General features: G+C 34.8%; 1 protein-coding gene across 1 annotated transcript; it reads right to left on the minus strand.

Moving 5' to 3' along the window:
* Positions 1 to 2166: 2166 nt before the first annotated feature.
* Positions 2167 to 15772, minus strand: LOC123528854 (uncharacterized). Its single transcript, XM_045308882.2, has 6 exons — positions 15614 to 15772; positions 7776 to 7995; positions 6351 to 6562; positions 4099 to 4260; positions 3740 to 3839; positions 2167 to 3366 (listed from the first exon to the last, which is right to left on the minus strand). Exons 1-6 carry the CDS (start codon positions 15660 to 15662, stop codon positions 2664 to 2666), a joined length of 1446 nt encoding a protein of 481 aa, XP_045164817.2. The 5' UTR covers positions 15663 to 15772; the 3' UTR covers positions 2167 to 2663.
* Positions 15773 to 22732: the final 6960 nt, after the last annotated feature.

A 22732-nucleotide genomic window follows, 5' to 3' on the forward strand; every position in this document is an offset into this window, starting at 1 on the left:
AGTACCGTTATGCAGTCACTTAACCATCATTTCGTGGGCACAGACAGACGGACGGACGGAATGACGGAAAAGTGCATTCCTATAGTCCCCGAAACTGGTTTTCAACCAGTAGGGGACTAATATAGATTAAGAAACATCCCGAATCATTTTTAGAAATAAGAAAAGAAATTATTTTGGGAAACAGGTTTATTAAGTATAAAGGGAAAACATTATCATTGAAGAACTGGGTCAAATCGAACATAATAGTTTTAAACGATATAGCAGATAAAAATGGAGTACTGTGTGAAGAGTACATTTATAATAAACTTCATTATATAACAAACTGAATTGTTGAAATAAATCTTCTAAAAAAATGTATTCCCAAAATTTGGAGTCACGCACTCCAGAATGAGCATTCGCGTCTAACGAAAAGTGAAAACAAAATTCGAGCTGTGCATACGAGGGTCCTGCAAAAAGTTCTGTCACTAATGGGATTCCGTAGTTTTATCCCAGGTATTTTTAAAACGTTGCATTGCACTTGAATGGCGTGTCCAATAGCTAACGATATCCGTTTATTTCGTGTGATGACCGAGTTATTTCAAATTGAAATACATGCAGTCATATACACTGACCAATTTACTTGTCACATTGTAAAATGGACGAAAAGACTGAAATTCGAAGCTATTTTAAATGCCGCATTAGGCTTGATATAGATTCAAAGCAGATATTTGATGAATTGTGTGGTATATATGGACCTTAGGCCATTTAAATGCGCACAGTTTTTAGGTTGGTTAAAGCTTTTAAAGCTGGGAAGTTATCTGTCGAAGATGATACCCGTTCAGGTATGCCTAAAACTTCTGTTACCAAGGCAAACATCGCTGTTGTAACAGCTGTGGTCGAACAGGATGTCGGTGAAAGATATAGCCAGTTATACTGGCATATCAGAAGGCAGTGTGCACACAATTCTGAAAAAGCGTTTTGACCTGAGAAAGGTTTGCGCTAGGTGGGTACCTCATATGCTCACTGAGGAGCAAAAGAAACAACGCCTTAAATGTACCCGGGAACTTTTGAAAACATGCAAAGGCTGTAATAGTCGGGTTATTTCTAACATGCTAACAGGTGATCAAACCTGGGTGCACATGTTTGAGCCACAGAGAAGGGCTGGTAATAAGCAATGGAAGCGAAAAGATTAAAAATGCACCTGTATTGCGAAGAGAACGTAAGTTCGAAAAAGATGTTGTATGCAATTTTCTTCAATTCTAGTAGGCCAGCCGTTCAAGTGCCTTGTCTATCTGGTCAAATCACTGGACGATTCTACAAGAACTCTGTACTGAAGAAAGTGAAAAAGTTTTACAATAAGAAACGTTCAAGCAAAGGATGGCCAGGAGTCCATCTTATACACGACAACACCTCCTCTCACAAGTGCGAGGTTGTCAAGTCTTTTTTGGCTTCTGAAAAGGTGGAAGTTGTATTCACCTGACCTGAGTCGCTGTGACTTTGCTTAAGAAAATGCTTTCTGGAATGAAATATAATTCCAGAAGTTCTCTTGGCAGTCCCATTTATCAGTGTCTCAAACAGATACCAAAAGAAGACTATTTATCTGCTTTTCTCGATTAGGTGAAAAGGTTACACAAATGTGTTTCGGTAAAGGGGGAATACTTTGAAGTTTGTAATAAAAATAATTTTGATAAAACGTAGCACTTAAGAAATCCGAACCCAAGGACAGAACTTTTTGCAGGACCTTTGTATATTACACAGAGATCCACGACTTAACAAATAAACAAATCTATAGCCATATGGTGAAATACGAAATTTACGAAACCGTACATACATAGGTACTGGAACGCCTATTTTTGGGAAGACATTAAATGGCTATTGTTTTATAGGTTTTTGAATAGTTTACATGACACTGATAAAACAAAACAATTTAAATATGTATAACTTTTCCATAGAATATTTTCTTGTGAAGAAATACGTTTTGGATGGAAAATGGTTGAATCACCTCATTGCAATATATGCGATGTCGTTGAAAATTACGAACATGTTTTTTAGATTGTACTGTCGTTCAAGACGTTTGGAATTTGATATTATGCGCACTTCGAGAGTGAAATTTAAAGTCCTTGCAAACAATTATCTTGGGATACAAACTTGCTTACCCAGGGTACTTTACCCTTAATACGATTCTAGCACTGTTGGGTTTTTGTATTTACAAAGCATACTTTTTAAGTAAAAGTAGAACTAAGCAATTCAATATTTGCAAATTGTTCATGTATGAATTTTTAATTTTGTCAAAATATTTTGAATGTAACAAATTTATTACTAAAATAAACCTATCAACGATCAACCACAGATTTATCAAATGAGCCCCACCATGAGAAAACCAACATAGTGCATTTGCGACCGGCATGGATCCAGAGCAGCCTGCGCATCCGCGCAGTCTGGTCAGGATCCATATTGTTCGCTTTCAATTTCTAATGAAATTAGAGAAACCTTTTGCGAACAGCATGGATCCTGAACAGACTGCGCGGATGTGCAGGCTGGTCTGGATCCATGCTGATCGCAAATGCACTTTGCTGGTTTTCTCATGGCGCGGCTCAAAAGTCACTATTGTTCTTTATCACACTTTCTCTGGCAGGATACAGCAAATTGCATAATTATAAAGACGCACTTATATTAGTGTAACATCAGTCACTGTCTACATATTCTATAGTATCGGCATCTCTCGTGGAAGGACTTCTTTTAAACATTACTTTTGAATGGCCGTTGCACTTTTCGGAACTTACATGACCATTGCCTATCAAAGTATGCACTGTCCCATTTGATAATTTCTGCTGATTATGGCTATTACTGTTTTCATCTTTGGAAGAGTCGCTGTCCACACTTTCAAGCACTTCTATTTCATCCCCTGCATGATTATTCTGGATCTGAGCGTTTTTATTTTGACTAGTTGAACTATTTGAACTACTTTCCTCGGCGGATGAACACAATTTATAATTTGTCAGTTCCTGAAATTCTTTCCTTTGATTCAATATATTGTCTTCGTTTGTTTTATTAACTTTTGTCTTTACATTGTTGCCTTCAATATCACATGTTACTAGAGCCGATGTGATGCGGATTTTATTATTGCCCATTGTTTCCGGTGTAACCGCACATGCGCCTTTGGTATTCATTGTCACGTGTTCATTCAAAACTTCATTGTCATCATCAGTTTCTGTGTCGTAGTCATCCTCCACAGCTTCGTAAGGAGGTGGCTCCTCATCCATGCCTACAACAACTTCGTACGAAGGAGGAGCGTATAATCGTGTTAAAAGTTCACCATTTGTTGACTTTCTGTTTGGCTTGCGTTTCTTTTTAAATTCTACGGTGATGTGAGCGTTAATCGCCTCCCTGAAATCAAGATAAAATGTTCTTTACCGAAAATTTTGTTTTACAGGAAAGTTTAATGATCACTTTGTTCAGATTTATGTCATCCCGACTGCAAACTCAGTCTGAACCCACTAAGTCAAAACCCGCGACTTCCATATAGGCTGAGTTGACACTTTTATAACTTTCATATGACTTAAGGGTTACATTTACTTTACTGGACTTTCCTATACAAAATAGTTCTGAAAATAATTTGTATTAGTATAATCAAAGTATACGCATTTCATGCTTGAATCGTACTTATTACAGGCTGATCAACCGAAGCAATGAACATCTTTCAGATATATAATATATGTACATTTGTACAAAATTCATTTTTATATGTTGAAGTCATTACCTTTTATTCATTTTCCTTATAATCAAAACAATAAGGCCTGCTGTGAGAAGAAACACAGTGCACGAGACTGACGCTGCAACTACCGCTGTAACCTGGCCATCTGATGAAAACAAACGATAATTACTAAATCAATTTACATTTACACTAGTTAAATTAAAATCAAACAATAGTAACTAATTATTTTTACTGATTAATTTACATTTACACTAAATCAAAAATCAAATCTAGCAGAATGGTAAATGGAGTCTGGTGATATCTTTGACACAAACAAAATATTTGTATCAAAATTTAAAAGAAAAAACATTCGCAATAAAAAAAAAATGTTTAACATTTTTAATATTTAAAAATCGCATTCTTACCCCATGGCTTCCATGCATTTCCTCGATTTTGATCACAGTTTGATTCATCACTATGGTCATTATTTCCGCAGTTGTTGAATCCGTCACACCATGTGCTAACAGGAATACATATGTCCTTCCGGTTACACCGGAAGTAGCCACGACCGCAACCACCACGTGATTCTGAGAATATACGTAAATTATTGTAATAAGGGTAGAGCGGATTTTACTTAGGCTAAGCTATATACAAGAAGCAATATTGTTTTAGGCCGAGCATTGCACGATGTAGATTCGCTATAAGAAACATCCCTGCATTCAAGCAACGTTTTTTCTAAACATTTACTAAAATTACTTGAACTGACTATTGGAAGTTCTTTTTATGTATAGAGATTACTTAAAAAGGATGTCTATTTTGTGAAAACCCAAAAGAAACTTGGCTGAACGAGAAACAAATAAACAGAGTGATTTATATCTTGAGTGTCTGTGAATTATTGACATAGAGTAAAATGTATTTGATAATTTCACAGTGAAAACAGTAAATATTCTTTTCACTGATATTTATTTTTTATTTTGTTGGGTTTAACGTCGCGCCGACACAATTATAGGTCATATGGTGACGTTCCAGCTTTGATGGCGGAGAAAGACCCAAGGTGCCCCTTCGTGTATTATTTCATCACGAGCGGGTAGAACCACCGACCTTCCGTAAGCCAGCTGGATGGCTTCCTCACATGAAAAACTGATATCAGCTATAAACAGTTTTCTTTACAAATTGAAATAGTAAGATAACAAGGCTTCTCCACAGGATGACACATGCCCCGATGCACTTTAATGCATATTATGCGTTTAGAGTTAGACCTTTGACTACAGACCTTGGACTGACTATCGCGAACGTTCTTTTACTGTAGGTAACTATGCCCAATAATTTTAAATCATGCATGAATGACCAAAGAATGGACGGGCACGCAGCAATGGATCAATGAAACAGATGACTTTAACGTCTAAGTGTGCCCTTGAATTTTGAGCTAAGAAAACTGGTTTGGCGAACTGTTTACTGTGAAACAAATTCATGCCATGTTATTTGAAATTCATCATGTTGGTTAACGTACGCGACCGGACACGAATTCATATCATGAAAATGACCTTTACTGTTAAGTGGGACTTGACCATGAGCTCGCCTTTGGTATTTGCGCTGCGACACGGTGACTTACCGACACTTCTAGCCAAGTTGATTGAACATCTCCATCGATGAAAAGATTGGAACGCATAAACATTTCGTAGACGACAGACTGCTAAAACTATATGCCTCCTCGGGGCATAAAAAGTTCGTCTTGCATGTAAATAAAATCTGTAAAAAGATCCTTTGGAAGCAAAGAATGCAACCATGAAGAATAATAGCAAACTCGGTTTGATTGAGTAAGTTCAAGATGTAAGATAGATTTTACTATCACACTACGTCACTCTAGAAAATCGTGCCTCTATTTTTCACTCGATGAAAGATGCTATTCTTAAATTCTACCTTATTGTACAGCGGCTGTATTAGTACGGTTTTAGGCTCCGCCTACACATAGAAAATAGAAAGTAAATAGCAGAAATGTCGCTACAATTTATGACTGAAACCGCTGTCCTGATTTAAAAATAATTTTATACACGTTTCTCAGATTTCACCTGTGCCAGACTCCTTCGAGACACACTGATTTGTTAAAAAGCATGACCGACAGGAGTGGGGTGAATGTATTTCTATACGGCTTTATGGAAAACTTAAAAATCAACTCCTCAGAAAACGCTGACCCGATTTCATACCATCTTTACAGCCATGTTCATTGAGCGACTATCAAATTGCCGCCACGGGTTGATCTCGAAAAAATGAAAATCTACTTCTGAAACCGATGGGTCGATATTACCGAAATACAGTTGGGTGAACTTCAACCCATATTGATTTGTTCAAGTAAAAGATTACCACAAATGGGTGGGCTAGTTTTCTCCATTCACCTTTTATATGGAAAACTTTAAAACTGCTGACCCGAAATAATTCAGAACAAACATTCTATAGCTGACCCTATACCAACATTTTTAAAGGCAATTTTGAAACTCAGGTAAACGATCTAGGATCATGACGGACCTCTAGTTTCTGCTATTTTTTTTTCTAATTTGACTAAATGTACATGCTTTGATAGGCTATTTCCTGAGGCTACTTGGAGGCTAGATTGTTTAAACAGGAAGGGAGTAAAAAGACAAAATTAGTAAAGTAGTAAATTATTTTTATTACAACTGACCTCTGAAAGATGTAATAAGGATTTTGAAACCGTCATAAGCCAATGTAGGTTTGCCCTGATAGTCTAACTTCAGCTTATTGCCACTGGTGACGTAGTCGGATGGTACTCCGCCCGACATTTTACTGTAGTACTTGTCATACACACCATATAAGCCCTGTGGTGGGGAAATCCTTGTTGCTTTCTGGTCTTTCTTGTAATCATATATGTGCAATCTGAAATACAGTATACTCTAGATAACCAGAACTCTTCTAAGTCAAAGTTGGGGCTTCATAAAAATGAATTTAAGTAAGGACAGTATGTGAATTCAACTTTCGCACTGGTAACTAAGAAACAGCCAAGAAAATTTTATGGGTTTGAGTCTACAATTTTAAATCCGGTCCTGTATATTTCAGATTCGTATTTTCATACGGGTACATTCACCTTTATTTATTTAAGATCTGTTACGATGACTTTATTTCGACTAATTTTTTTTCTGGCAAAAAAAACGAAAAAAAAAAACTTTGGGAAGAAAGAACTGAAATACACACAATTTATTGTTGAAAGAACTGATAGGAAAGCCCCTACACTTTTGTAATAACACTCTTCATCTTATAAAATCACCATAATTCTTAGAAACGTGTTCTTGCACATCTTAAGCAGATTTCTGTAATTCCAACTTATTTAAACAGTTTTACATGTTATATGGCTGCAAATCTGTTTAAGATTATGCCGTTTGTTTGCCACTGGTACGGCTTTGTTTCATGGCGATTACATGCATTAGCTGGAACAATGTCAACATTAAGTGGTGACTTTATACTCTTAGAATAGCAGCTGGATTTGTTTGTTGAACACTTGCCAAGCATCCACAACACATGAAGTGTAATAGAAACAAATAAATGGGTGCCTCTATGTACAATCTGTGAGGGCTTGAAATATAACTGATAAGGTGAAATAATTTCTCTGCATTTTGTTTAAGAAATTCTTTTTTTTTGTTTGTTTTGTTTTGTTTTTTATATGTTGCAGAACAGCATAATTATGTAATTTGTCAATAGAAAACCTTAAAACTATTATCTGAAATGCCGTTAGAGGTTTTAATTAGAGCATCATAAACATTTTTAGTTGACTTGAGTTTTAATTCTATTTATTTCAACTCGATTGTGACGAAAGCTTCAAGCTTATTTAAACCGCTCTCGAGTCCCAGTTCTGGTGTATGAGAAGGTGTGGTCAAAACATCTTTGAATTTATCATTACCTCCCTTTAAGAAATATATTTTTGAAAAAAAAAAATCTTCTGATTTTAACAAAATTTCCATTTACCCTGTTACTTTTTTGACAGTGATTAGGCTAAGGCAATACGAACAGGTGTAAATTTCCGCTGCCAAGAGTTTCAAACAAATCCGTAACAAGCGACTGAGACCTTTAAATCTCTTCGTTTGTAAAGAATTACCTGTCAAGGTCGTCTTCATTATCAGAAATTTCTAGAGACATGAAATGCACCAGGAGCTTGCGCGTTGATGACGTCTCAACTTGGATGTCGCACGTGAGAAAGTCTTTCCGGACGTCTGGCAGAAACCTGTTCGTAAGCTCAAGCACAAGAGAATCGTTCACCTGAACTTTCCGGCGATTGAAATAGAAGTGAGTCATATAACCGTGCGGAGGATTGCAGTCTGCAAAAGAAATATAACACATCATTGTCAGAATAAAGTTGTGAACCGAACTTGTATATCACGAGTAATTTATTCTGCTCAAAGTAATCCTGTAAAAACTGGAGATTTTCTTAAATTACTGATATGAATATCAAAGCAGTTTTCAGCCCTTTATTGAAGATCAGACTGTTGCACTGTTAATACTTAACAGACGTGCTTAAATACTATTGAAACGATTACACAGACAGACAAGACAGACTGACAGACCTGTTCTTTCGCAATTCAGTTCAAATTTAGATAAGAAAAATGGGCGCAAAAAACGGCAACCGTATAGGGTCTACATGTTATAATTACGTAGTCTCGAGGTAGCCATTTAATACTTATATTATAATCATACGCTTTGCTTTCCGAGCAGGATATCGAACCCCCCTCTCTCTCTCTCTCTCTCTCTAATAGAAAAATATTAAAGATATATTAGACACAACTTCATAGTTGAAAAAAATGAAAATATGAAAAAAGTAAACGTTTGTATGTACAAACAGTACTGTGTGCTAGGTTTAAAGCTGAACGCATCTAATACATGTTCATCTATGCACAGTACAGGTACTTCCATTAAAAAACTGGATTTTTTGTTAACAAATTACCAGTATACATGACATCTAATTGTTAACACAGTTAGTGTATATATTAACCCAAATTAAATTCATATGCTAAGCATTTTCTACATTTAAAGTCAGTACATAAAAATATACTATTTAGTGAAAGACGCGCACTGGACATCTTTAAAAAGAAATCAAAACCAATGTATATGTTTCAAGTTACGTCTTCGTTCAATCTTTACCGAAGAACATATTTGCAACTTTAATTAAATTAAACGGTAATTTACTGGCATGTTGTGCGAATAAATTGTCCACCTATATTTCATGTCATACAAGGGCTCGATATCAATGCTATATTCAAAGTCATATTCAAAAGATGTGGTATTAATATGGATGACTTATTGATACGAATTTTAATACGTAGGAATTTATGAATAAGTAAATTGATCTAACTCCACGTATACTTTAAAAATTCAAAGCGAGGGAACGAATCTATCCAATATAGCAGATGCTAAATGTCGGAAATTAATTAAGCATTAAATCATGGTCATGAAATAAACATTTCGTCAAAATATTGATTTCGGGTACAATTTCGTCTTTACGGTTCTTTTGGATCTATGCAAAATATACCTGTAATTTAGATATTTGTAAAAAGTAATAAATTATTACAGACGCATCTGTGTCCCTTTCTCAGCAGCGCATTTTGTAAATAGAGAAAGTGTTTGAGATAGAAAATGTTTGTGTATTTTTTATAGAGGTCATTGTATATTTGGTCTGGAGGGAAAGAACTATCGAAAATGCACGAAATATCTTGAACTTAGTAATGATAACTCGTAAATATGAAAATCCATTTCGTTGTGTATATCAATAACACCACATTCAGTTAGTATTATTCACACATAAAATACATGGATAAATATGGGTAGAAATCAGAAATGAAATTCCAACCCTTTAAAACAAGTGATGCAAGAGTAGAATATATTATGCAAAGGTAAAATAAGTAGAATGAGCTGCGATATACACCTCATAAAATAAACAAACACGTTTGTAAACATGGACGGTTCCATCGCATACCCGAACCCCTGACCAGCCTATAAACCGGGCCAGTCTATTTTATAACTACAACAACACTGTTGACCCATTTTAACGAGGAGTACATATTTAGTATTATAAAACATTGTTGGTGTCTCGAAAAAAAAAACTATTCATATTTTATCGTTGTTTTTTTTTTTGTTGTTTTTTAATTTTCTATTTACTAATGGTCCAGAAGTCCATGTACATGTATATGGTTTTATTTGTGGATGGAAATCTCTTGTATTTAAATTTTAACGCGTGGAATTTAGATAGGATATATTTAAAGGGAATTGAGATATGTTTGACTTCAATGTTTATATATGATAACAGAAAACGTAACTCAAGAGCATTTGAATCATATCGTGAATGAGCTCATTCTGCTATCTGAAATGTAAGAAACTGCTTCAGAATTCTTTGACGATTACGAATATGGATATATACATGAATTTCTGTGTTTGAAATTTACATAGGCTTGCATTTGTACACTTTTCCTTGGTCGTCCGCGTTATCCCCCTGTTTTATACATATTACAACTTACTTTTTTTTCATTAACTGTTTCAGTTTTCATTCTAGTCATCACAGAAAAAACACGCTACCAATTGAGACTGGAATTCGTGATTACCGTGCAACACCAATAATTAAAGGGGCGTGCTTCCAAAGTTGCATCAATTATGACAATATCAAATTTCTAGTATATAAAATTATCAGACTTCTCACGTCAATATTACAAGGAAATATATCATTAGTCTAATACACAGCACAGCTAAATTCCTTCCATTCTACATCGTATCTTTACTACGTTACCAACGCAGTAAATTTTACAGTGTTACAACTTAGTAGACAGCTACAGACTATTCAAGCTATATTCATAACAAATACTGCGTATAACTCACTGAATAAATTTCGTTTTAATTTCAATTTACAGTTACTAAAACAAATGGATAACATTCGCAATTTCAAAATTATTTAAAGGAGCCATGTCCTGTATGTCTGGAACATTATCAGCGAATCTCTGATTGATATGGTTTAAACATATTTACTCCAAAAATTTAGTACATTATACTTATACACACGGTAAACTGATCAATAAACCACTATCAAAATGACATGGCCCGGACAAAAATGACGGCAAATTATATAATTTGCATTTAATTTTTTGAAATATTGTGCACGAGTTAAGTCTACCTCAAAGTATTGTTTTATGTATTTGTTGTAGAAATAAGAAGCGGATGTATTTCGTGATTAACAACATTTATCTAAGCAAGTTAATGTTGATTCCAGAAAGACTTTTAGGGAAAAGTCATCCGTTCTTACTTAATGCTCTTATCTTGAGAATAGGAATCTAGTTAAAATGTCGTTTTCTCCATCGATTTTCAAATAAATCATCTGTTAATGGAAATATTTTTGCTGTCACGTCACTTTAACTACTGCCATTTCCCGAATATTATTCCAGTACAGAGACGCTAAGTGGTTTCTATGGTAACAAGAGTCTTCAGACCGGATGTTGTGAATTGCGTTTAACTTCCGCTGCACGCGCTCGTGAGCATACTTTGTGCGCCGTGAGAGCCTTTTAATTGCAAACGAGCTCTCTCGTCTTTCATCTGATTTCAAATTGATCGACTATTTGATGCTTTCTTTCAATTGTATCGCTAGTTTTGTTAAAGCAGAATTGTAACTGTTCCAGGTAGCCCTACAATACTGAAGAGCTGATTATTTCCAGAAAACATGGCAAGACAAGAAAGTGTTGCTAGACTGGAATAAGTCGTTAGAATGGTTTAAAATAAATATCTCTGCCATTAAATCCTCTCAAATAAAACTTTCTGAAAAGAAATTAAAATATCTCTTATCTCTGACTGAGCCTAGAGAGGAAAGGGTTTTCTTAGAAATTACCAGTGTCATTATGAAGAAAGAAACTTTATTACAGATTATTTGCTCTCAACAGACATGCAAGTCTAACAAAGTGCTTGTAGTTTACTCTGAGACTATAGAGTCAATTTTGCACACTTGCTATATTGAGTCAAAAATGTCCGAAATACAATGACTAGATATAGTAGGTAAGACATATATGCGCCAAGTTTGTTTTGTATTGACACAAACATGTACGGAAACCCGAATGTATACGAAAAATACACATAAATTACCTATTTAGTCCATAGAATCATTATCTATTGAACTTGGGACTACACGGAAAACTAATTCAAGTAACAAATTGATTACTTTATCAACAAGCATTTAACGAATCTTTACATCATTTCAAGTAAGGTAATTTACACATGAACCCAATCACCACAGCCTCTTAAGAAAAAGCTAATGACGCATTGTAATTCATAAGAGATATTTCATATTCTGTAAATGGGCAACTAATGGAAAAGTGATGTAAACTTCAAGTGCGTGCAAGTCTCGTGGGAGAATTTATTGGCTTGTTTGTACGCTGGCCATTTTTACTGCAATCTTCTACATTGGAACATAATATTGTCAATTAGAGAGGTGTTAAATCGATCATAAAAATATTCCCTTAAGCTGAATTATATCGTAGAAATTACTCTCAGAAATGCATACTAGCAGTTTTCATGCTGCAAATTCCCCGCCAAATGAGGGCTAGTCTCTGTATAACTGTATACGCGGGACCTTCATATCCAAACAGTTAGTTAAGGCCGTTGTCTTTGAATCATATGCCCTTCACCTCTGCAGGTTCGAAACTCTGCTTGGAATCTGTAATTCTTTCATGCTAGTTTCATACAGAACTGCGGAAGACTGGTTCTATACCATATACACGCGTGTGTCTGGCATGCTTCTATGGTCTCCCACCAGGTATTATAAATAAAAAGTCAACATGTGATTTGAATTTTCAGTGTGCTGACAACTCAACAAAACATTCAGTGTCAGTTTACCATTTTCACTTAACTCGAAAATTATAAATGCTGTTGTTTCACGGAAATGCATCTTTAATATTAAGCAAATATATTTAACATTTAGCAGGCACTTGCTAATAAAAGTCATGTCAAGCTTGTACTTAAGTTTATTTAACTTAATTTGAATTACTTGAAATGTGTGTGTTTTCTTCATTAAAAACAAATAAAATAATTATAAAAGTAAACATTTTCTGACCTTCCCACTTTAAATGAAAACACTGACTGAAAACCTCACGACAACAAAACAGGAGAAAAGCTGTACCTATGAAATATTTAATTTAAGCAATAATTATAACTTAAAATTTGAATTATTCTCGGTTCACAACCAATGAACCACCACGAGGGCGTTAGCACGAGAGGTTAAAGGCAAGCATCTGGACGGTGAACTGTTGTAAATCAGACGATAAACCACCTGAAGAAGGCATTGTTTATTTTCATTATAACACGGCCATCTATGGTACTTCCTTAAATTCTTCGGTCAAATTACAATAAAATCGGTCCATAGTGACGGTAAGTTTCAAGGCAACCGTAATGTACGATGGTCCATCTTATTACCAACTGCAGTATTTTTTACCTTCGACTGGATTTATTCTCTCCATGATAATAGATTAAACATGGCAGTCATGCAATATAATTTGTACGTAAAATACAGCATAAATGTAATATAATTACACAAAACTAAGAATATATAGACATACACTTGAAGAGAAATATAAACTCGTATGAGGTTCATGATAAAAAAGTGTCTGGAATGGTAATTTTCTCACAAGATTTGTGTTTTATTAATAAATACGGGAATGTGACTATGAATTCAGACACTGAATCTATAGATAGATTTTTGACACTTTGATGATACAGCCGATTTTACTATTAATAACGACAACGAAAACATGCGATAACTTACAACAATAATTTTGTTAAAATATCAAATATGAAATAATGGCACCATTGTTTTCATAATGGGAACAAAACTATTATTGTAACCTAAATGTTCCCAATTGTTAGATGCCATCCGCCCAACAGACAAATATCTCTTTCCCATAAACTGTAAAAATATCCGAATTGCGGAACTTAAGCCTGATCGTCCTATTTGACTTTATAAATGACATTTATCAAAACACGCAACTTAAAACAAGCATTTATTTATCCATTGTCAATATTCTTTTGATGACTTTGTATACTAGATATCTTGACATGTGTGTTAATTGTTTTAACTACAGAACGTGCTTTACATCAAAGTTACTTCGTTTAATACATTAAACATCTGAGAAACAACATGTAGGTCTATGTCCATACATAAAGATATATTTGTTTTTGACAATGATTCAATGCCTTACGGACCAGTTATTTCATATAGAGCCGCGCCATGAGAAAACCAACATAGTGGCTTTGTGACCAGCATGGATCAGACCAGCCTGCGCTGGCGATCCATCTGTTGAGTTCGCTTAACAAAGCTTCTACAATTGGCAGTGTCAGGCCCTTTGAAAGCGAACAAATGTGTATCAACTACCAGCACTGCGACTTGAGTAACGGACCACATATAATACTGATCTAACAGTTATCGACCAAGTATACATTCAAAAGCCTTGGCACTTTCAAATTCTTCCAAAGAATGTTCAATGGGCTTTGCATTCGGTTATTATAAAGTTTTTAGGATATGCCCATATACTTGAAGGTTTGAAGCTCGATGTGTTCATGTATTTGAAGATCTAAAGCTTTATATATTCGTGCACTTTCAAGAAGGTTAGTGTTGTGACGTTATTTAAATTTCCTTGAAATTTACTGTTGTACTATAATAAACAATTGGTTAATGTAGACACGGACAATTATGTGAAGAGAGGTTTACGGAAATAAAAATATTTCACAAGTGTGGAAAAAATATACACTGACAATATCAAGGAGTGTAGGGTTAATATTTATAAACGGATGTCACGACATGTGTCAATTGTTTAATAGTCAGTACTAAAATGTATTGTGTATCAGTTACAACGTAAAATATAAATGTTACATTTTAATCCCAGGCAGGCAATTTCATAATTTCAATGCCTTAAAACGAGATTATCACCATTCCTTTTCATCCGTTAAAAATCAATAAATTAGCCAATTTAGAGTAATATTTCAAAATGAGTATTCAGGATTTCCATAAATTATGAAATTAAAAACGTATGCTTATGACGAAGTACATAATGTCTCACCATGGGTCTGTTTTAAATGACCAGCGAAGTGCAGATATTACGGACATAAAGAAATAGAAAAATGAATCACAAAGAATAAACTATAATCGGATAATCCTTACATTTTATCCGTATATTTTACAGGTTTGGCCTAACGTTTAAACTAGATTTCCCCTCACTTAAATCAAAAGAAATTAATTCATTTATTAGTCAATATTAATCAATTTGTAGAGATATGAATGTTTGTTTTGTATCCGAACTTGTAACGAATTTAAAAAGTTAAGTTAATATTCTTATTTTTGTGGAATGATCTGGGCAAAATAAAATCATTTTAGTGTCTTCCTTGTGTTAAATATTTCCTTAAATCATGATTTACTCGGAAACAAAAAATAAAAATAAAAAATGCGAGTGTGATTTTGTAAAATATTTTATTTTCTTCCATTTGGCATAAAATTACTATCTAAACAGGAAGTTTTTTTTTCATGGTGGATAAAACTGTCTAATGAAAAGTGAAAGAAAATACGTTATATATTGTTGTGTTGTAAGTTGTTGAATAGTAAACACAAAAAGTTTAAAATATCTTATTCCACACCCGCCTGGGCACTGTTAGCTTTGGTAAGTCTTGTATAAGAACCTGACAATAAATCATGAAAAATGATCCGTAAACTGTAAATTGATATTGTATTGTATTTGGCGTTGTATTTATAACAAGCATGTAAATTTTGTAAAAAATAAAAAAAATGAATAAACTGCTACTTTGATATAATAGCAAAACATCGACAAAAAAACACCAGGTATTTATTTAAAAGTCTTGAAGTATTTCAATTCCGGAAGGAATATTCCTCCTTGCATATAAAAGAATATGTATGTATAAACTTACCGGAAAAATGAAACGATATAAATATCCCTATCACACTTAATAGAATCATGATAACTCTTAAATATTCCTTAACACAACTGCAAGTTAAAGTTAAGCGACATGAAGGCGTTCGAGTACCATTAAACTAACGACATCAGATTAACTAATCAGCAAACCAGACTATAACATAGTCACGTGATGTCACCATCGGTCACGTGGGATTATTCCATTTTATTGAACTGTGTTATACGATATTAAAGAAATTGAGCATCTCTTTTGAAATGTAAATTTTGAATACTTGGAGTATTGATGTAATGAAATTAGAGCGACTTTGCTGGTGTCAATATTTATCAATTGATAAAATCAATGAAAGATTAATCGGATATGGGTGAATAAATATTGGATTTCTGAATATATTTAAACTTGATTTCGTATTCTTTTCTATATTTGTTAACTTTGTCGGTATTATTTGATTAATATGATTACAAGGTCAATATTTTGTTTGGTTCGGAAATATTATAGCAGTTTCCTTCCTGTTTTAAGTGTTTTAGAGCTCGGCTTTAGAGCCCTTGGCGGGTATTTAAAGCGGCGGCTGGATCAAAAATGCGCGTTTGTATGTGAAAATTGTGCTTACATCATTTTTCGTTTGGACAAAAAAAAAAAAAAAAAAAAAAAAAAAAAAAAAAAACTTTTCTATCGGTTATATAATTAATTCCTTATACAGAAAAGTTATAAAGGACGGCTACTGCATGCGCATACCCGCTTAGCACGGAAGTCTTAGGTTTGAATCTCTGCGGCCGGCTGTATGGCGGTCTTAAGTCAAATACTAGTTAGTCTTTCAAAGGCTGACACAATGGGCTCTTGAAGCCAGCTACAAATGAATTTAAATATACGCATCTCATTCATAAGAAATTTAAAAGATTGATTCACACGGATGCTTGCAGTTGCGGTAAAGAGGGCATCGTTTATATAAATATCGTTTCATTTTTTTCAGGTATACTGGAATCGTCTAGTGGTAGAGAAATAGATAAATGCTATATTTCACCCGGCTTTTTTTTATTAAAGACTTCTTACCACATTATAAATTGAGTCGAAATCAGGTTTTAATTACTTTTTCAAACCAATACATCATTTATCATAATATGAATTCATATAGCGGTATAAAAAGATAAATAAAACCTGTAAATTAAACCATTAACCAAAGAAAGAGAACTTAAATTGATTAATAATCTATAAAGAAACAAAACTAAAGATCTAAAAAAAAAATCTTATCTATAGAGTTGTCTTGTATAGTTTTGAATTATTCAAGAATGTAGAAAACGTATGGTATGGAATCTTATGACATGAGTTGTATTTTGTAATTCGACAAAAAGTCAAGAAAATTATTTGCGCAGTTCAATACTAGTATTCAATTTACGCGAAAATATGAGGCGACGTAACTTAAAAGTTTTGTGTCTGTTGTTGTGGTAGTTTTTATGAAAATTACTTGCAGGTATTTAAAGTGATTGATGTGCCCCATCGAGAGTATTTGGGTTCAAAACCGCCAGCCTTAGGTTAACTTCCTCTGCTACTAGTTCTGAATCCATGTAGCGTTAAGATGCGAAATTGAAGCAATGCCCTTAATCACTCGGTCGTGGTGGCCCCTAGACCACATTCATAAGAAAAGAAGTGAATGATGTGCTGAGTCCATCTTTTGTATTTACATGAATATCAGTTGGCTTCTAGATCTTTAATTACAATATTTCTTAATATGACAACAACAGGAGCAACTTGCGACCCCAGCCAGTATAAAATAAACCTCCTTGGTAAGACCTCCACACATGGACCATAACGCTGCTAAAAATATTCAAACGGAGAGTCAACCGCATTACAAACCTTCTCACAATATATAAAATATGCTTAACAGCGGCGCATGCATTGCGTATAACATCTGAACAGAAGGACGGACATACTAAGTCATCGAAATTCAGTAGAAAGTAAACCCCAGGGACGGCATTTGGAAATATTATCCGAATATGCTACAAACGTCTATATGTAATAGGCTCGGACTTGTGATGTATGTGGACGTGTGAAGAGCGAATTCCCAGTGATTAGATCAAGCACTTTGGTAAACAAGACAAGATAAAAGTTTAAAAGCTTTAATGGATTCACAAATTAAACGCTTTTACGAACAGTAACGTCCTGCGGTAGGGTCACAGTTTTCAAACACTTGTTAATGGTACTTAGATACTTGGGGAGTTGTAAGGAAATTATTGGAGTATTCTTTACTACGCACACTACCACAGCTCTAACTTGTAAAGATACAAAAGAGAATCCGACTGCTGCTTTATGACGGACCTAAAAAAAACTAGCTAAAATCATTCACCCATGAACAACGCTTACATGTATTTGTATAATTTTTTTTAGTGCAGTTGCTTTTGGATGTTTTATATTCAAGTTACAATTTGCCATTGGTAAAACTGTGAGAAGAAAACAGTTTTATTATCTATTAAATCATTAATTAGATGTTTAAAATTGCATCCCAGTGGTGATTTGAAGTACATAAATCAAAATGAAAAATATTTTATCTGTTGAAATGTTAAGAGGTCCAAGGAGCTGAAGATGTTTACTTTTAAAATCTGTTTTTGAAATTTCAATAGTATATATCAGACTAATCAAATAACAGCGTAAAATTAAATCTAGATATATCACTAATGATAGGTTGTCACACAAGTTAAACATAATGTGCAAATTTTATAGTTAAATTCAAATTGCTTTTTGCACAACTGATAATCATTAACAAAAAGAAAATCGACCTAAGTTTTGATTTTGGTGAAAAGAGAACGTTTTCAAATTGAATTGTAAAGTCAGAGGAATACCGGTAGCGTTTAATCAGAGAACCCATTGTGATATATAGACATACATGTATATCGCTAATCTGAGCGTTAGGTTATAGGAGATGCAACTATACTTTTTTATAAAGCATCCTGAGCTTAATCAAATAAGCCGCGCCATGAGAAAACACCAACATAGTAGCTTTACGACCAGCATGGATCCAGACCAGCCTGCGCATCCGCGCAGTCTGGTCAAGATCCATGCTGTTCGCTCACGGTTTCTCTAATTGCAATAGGCTTTGAAAGCGAACAACATGGATCCTGACCAGACTGCGCATCCATGCTGGTCGCAAACGCACTATGTTGGTTTTCTCATGATGCGACTCAAATATTGTCTTAGCAGTACTAGAAGTCAGTTTATACTAATATACAAAAGCTCGGGTGTAGTTCCGGGTATCTTGAAGAGTAAGCAATTGTAAATAAGAGTAAGGACAGGTAAAACAAGCAGGTAGTGTCAAAGTGATAAGACGTTACACCGAGACAAAAAGTGTGATCAGTTGTTTGTTGCACGTCCTTAAACGAGGACCATGATGACCCTAAATCGCTCACCTGTCCTTGACAATGACACACTGAAGCATCGGAGCAGCCGAAGTGGTCCAGTGGTAACAATGTCTGACTACGAAACCAGAAGTCATGAGCTCGAACCCCCGGTACTATCATGCAAGAGGTGACTAATAATGTCTTAACACTTGGTTTTGCAGTAACTCTGTGATTCCAGCAGGTATGCAAATTTTGATTCCATACCTCGTTTTTTGAGATGTGGAATCAAAATTTGTAGTCCTGTTTGGCGCCATATAACCTATACTGTGTTGGTGCGCCGTAAGACCAAAATAAACAAATTGAAATCTAAGTTGGATTCAAAACTGGGTTACCTGAGGTCATAAACTAAGTCATTAGATTTCAAAGAGATAAACATTCTGACATAAGTTCTAAATAAGGAAAGAGTGAACAAGCTTTTGTATGATTTACCCCAGTGACATAGCTTGAGACCTCAGGTAAAACCAAGTCTTGAACTTGGCCTTGATCTTATAGGGACAAACATTCTAACAAAAAATCATGTTATTTAAAAGAAAATGTGGCCTCTCAAGTGTCAACAAGATTTTCTATAATTTGACCTAGAGACCTAGTTTTTGACCTTGGGTCATCCAGTTTTGAATCTGACCTAGATTTCAAAGAGACAAACTTTCTGGGAAGTTTTAAGAAGGTCAAACAGAAAATATTAAACAGTATTTTCTATGATTTGAACAAGAGATCTAGTTTTTATCTCGGGTACTAGTAATCATATTTTTAAACCTGCCCAAGATGTAGCCTCTACAGTGTTAACAAAGTTTTCCTATTAATTGACCTAGTGACCTAGGTTTTGACACCAGATGACCCAGTATAAAACTCTTCCAGATTTCATTAGGTGTAATATCCTGACCCACCATGACAGACACAAGGTGATCACAACAGCTCGCCTTGAGCACTTTGTGCTCTTGTGAAATAAAAAGGACAACTATACCCACATTTAAACATTGTTGAGAGGACCTTACAAAGATGCTAAAGACACAAGGATGCTAAAAACAAAGTCTAATGAAGAAAAAGTAATTTAGAGATATTTCAATTTTTAGGTCTTGTGGCCCATTAATAAAGGGGCTAAATGCGCCATTTGAAGAATTTAATAGACAACTTTATGAAAAATCTCCAGACCAAGTTTAATAAAGATCCATCAAGCTGTTTATATTTATTTCCATATTTAAATTTAGTGGCCCAAAACAAAGAGCTAAATGCTGCCATTTGAACAAAATGAAGCGAGGACCTGATAATGATGCTACAAACCAAGTTCAGTAACATCCCCCAAGCTGTTCATAAGAAGAAGTCATTTAAAGGTAATTTCTAGTTCTAAATTTTGCAAAACAAGTGCCCTTAGGTTCTTGCGCATGACACTCCATCTCGTGGTGATGAACATTTGTGCCAAGTATAATATTAAAACCCCTTTAAGGATTGTCGAGTTACAGACTGGACAGGAAAATAGTCCTTGTGACCTTGACCTTTCAGCTAAGGACCCGGGTTTTGCACATGACATGTTGTCTCATCCAGACAAATATTTGTGCCATCCTGTTTTGCATGACAAAGTTATAGACTAGACAGGGCAAAAAATCCTGTTGACCTTTGATCTCCAAGTGTGACTTTGACCTTTAAGCTAGGGTTCTGGATGTTGCGCATGACATGTCATCTTGTCATGGGAACATTTATGCCAAGTAATATTGTAATTCTTTGATGAATGACAGATTTATGAACCGGACAGGAAAAAAACCCTGTTGACCTTTAACCTCCAACTGTGACCTTGACCTTTGAGCTAGGGGTCCGGTTTTCAGCATCACACATCGTCTCATCATTGGGAACATTTGTGACAAGTAATATTAAAATCCCTGAATGAATGACACAGTTATGGACCGTACACAGAACAGACCCTGTTCATGTCATGTAAACATCTAACTGCCAATCCTGACCTTGACCTTAAAGCTAGGGGTTTGAAAGTTGTACACGATATATCGTCTTATTATGTGGTACATTTGTGCCAAGTAATATTAAATCCCTTCATGGATGGCAGAGTTATGGACCGGCCAGGAAAAAAGCCCTGTTGATCTTTGACCTAGAATTTTGACCTTGACCTTTGAGCCAGGGGTCCGGGTTTTGTGCATGACACGTCATCCCATCATGGTAAATATTTGTGCAAAGTAACAGATGGAAAAGCGCATTCCTATAGTCCCCAAAACTTGTTCTCAACCAGTAGGGGACTAATAAGACATAAGACATGGAACATTTTAGGCAGGTATATTACAGGCAAGAGTTCTTTGCCCCTGAAATGTGAAATTACTAATAATTTAACTCATCCTTCTTATATACTTTGAATAATTGTACAAAATATAAGCCATTATAACTATATTGCATGACAAGAGCTTGTTATAACACTGGGATTATTTCAACCAGTAGGGGACTAATAAGACATAAGACATGGAACATTTTAGGCAGGTATATTACAGGCAAGAGTTCTTTGCCCCTGAAATGTGAAATTACTAATAATTCAACTCAACACTGGGATTATTTCAACCAGTAGGGGACTAATAAGACATAAGACATGGAACATTTTAGGCAGGTATATTACAGGCAAGAGTTCTTTGCCCCTGAAATGTGAAATTACTAATAATTCAACTCATCCTTCTTATATACTTTGAATAACATTTTAGGCAGGTATATTACAGGCAAGAGTTCTTTGCCCCTGAAATGTGAAATTACTAATAATTTAACTCATCCTTCTTATATACTTTGAATAATTGTACAAAATATAAGCCATTATAACTATATTGCATGACAAGAGCTTGTTATAACACTGGGATTATTTCAACCAGTAGGGGACTAATAAGACATAAGACATGGAACATTTTAGGCAGGTATATTACAGGCAAGAGTTCTTTGCCCCTGAAATGTGAAATTACTAATAATTCAACTCAACACTGGGATTATTTCAACCAGTAGGGGACTAATAAGACATAAGACATGGAACATTTTAGGCAGGTATATTACAGGCAAGAGTTCTTTGCCCCTGAAATGTGAAATTACTAATAATTCAACTCATCCTTCTTATATACTTTGAATAATTGCACAAAATATCAGCCATTATAACTATATTGCATGACAAGAGCTTGTTATAACACTGGGATTATTTGTTTTTCAAGTAAGAAAGTATAATATGTCCACGTTAATATGAGACTATCCCGAATCATTAGACTCAATTTTCTCTCTTCTGTTATAATTATTGAATAAATAATTACTTCTGTAACTGTCTAAATATACTGTTGCGTGTGTGTGTGTGTGTGTGTGCGCGCACGCATGGTGGTGGTGACAGGATACTAGTGGACAAGTGACTAAATGATTTTTTTTTTTTGGAAGGTGGGGGTGGGGGGGGGGATTGTAATGTTAATTATTGCAGTCTGCACATATCATCACCAGCTGCCTATGTTCCAAGTTTCAAGTAAGTATCTTTAATACTTTTTAAGTTACGCTCTGGACACACATATTTGACCTTTGAGCTCAATTTGTGACCTTGACCTTAAACCTAGGCTACAGACCTGGCCCCGATTTCACTAAAAATCAAAGGGCAATAACTCTAAAGTTACAATAGAAACCCGTTCGAAATTGTGTGTGCACAACCACATTATAGTGCTCTCAATTCTGTTAAGGTTTCATAGTTCAAGGTCACATATATCAAAAGTTATGATGCAGA

Source organism: Mercenaria mercenaria, chromosome 13 (genome assembly GCF_021730395.1).
Source record: "Mercenaria mercenaria strain notata chromosome 13, MADL_Memer_1, whole genome shotgun sequence".
Lineage (NCBI taxonomy): Eukaryota > Metazoa > Mollusca > Bivalvia > Venerida > Veneridae > Mercenaria > Mercenaria mercenaria.

Bases quoted from the DNA above. Each gene is read 5' to 3' on its own strand.
- LOC123528854 (XM_045308882.2), bottom strand. From the start codon at position 15,662: ATGATTCTATTAAGTGTGATAGGGATATTTATATCGTTTCATTTTTCC. The intron at 7,996-15,613 runs GTAAGTTTATAC...TTTCTTTTGCAG, and splicing joins TATATCGTTTCATTTTTCCG to ACTGCAATCCTCCGCACGGT. The intron at 4,261-6,350 runs GTCAGTTGTAAT...GTATATTCTCAG, and splicing joins CCTTATTACATCTTTCAGAG to AATCACGTGGTGGTTGCGGT.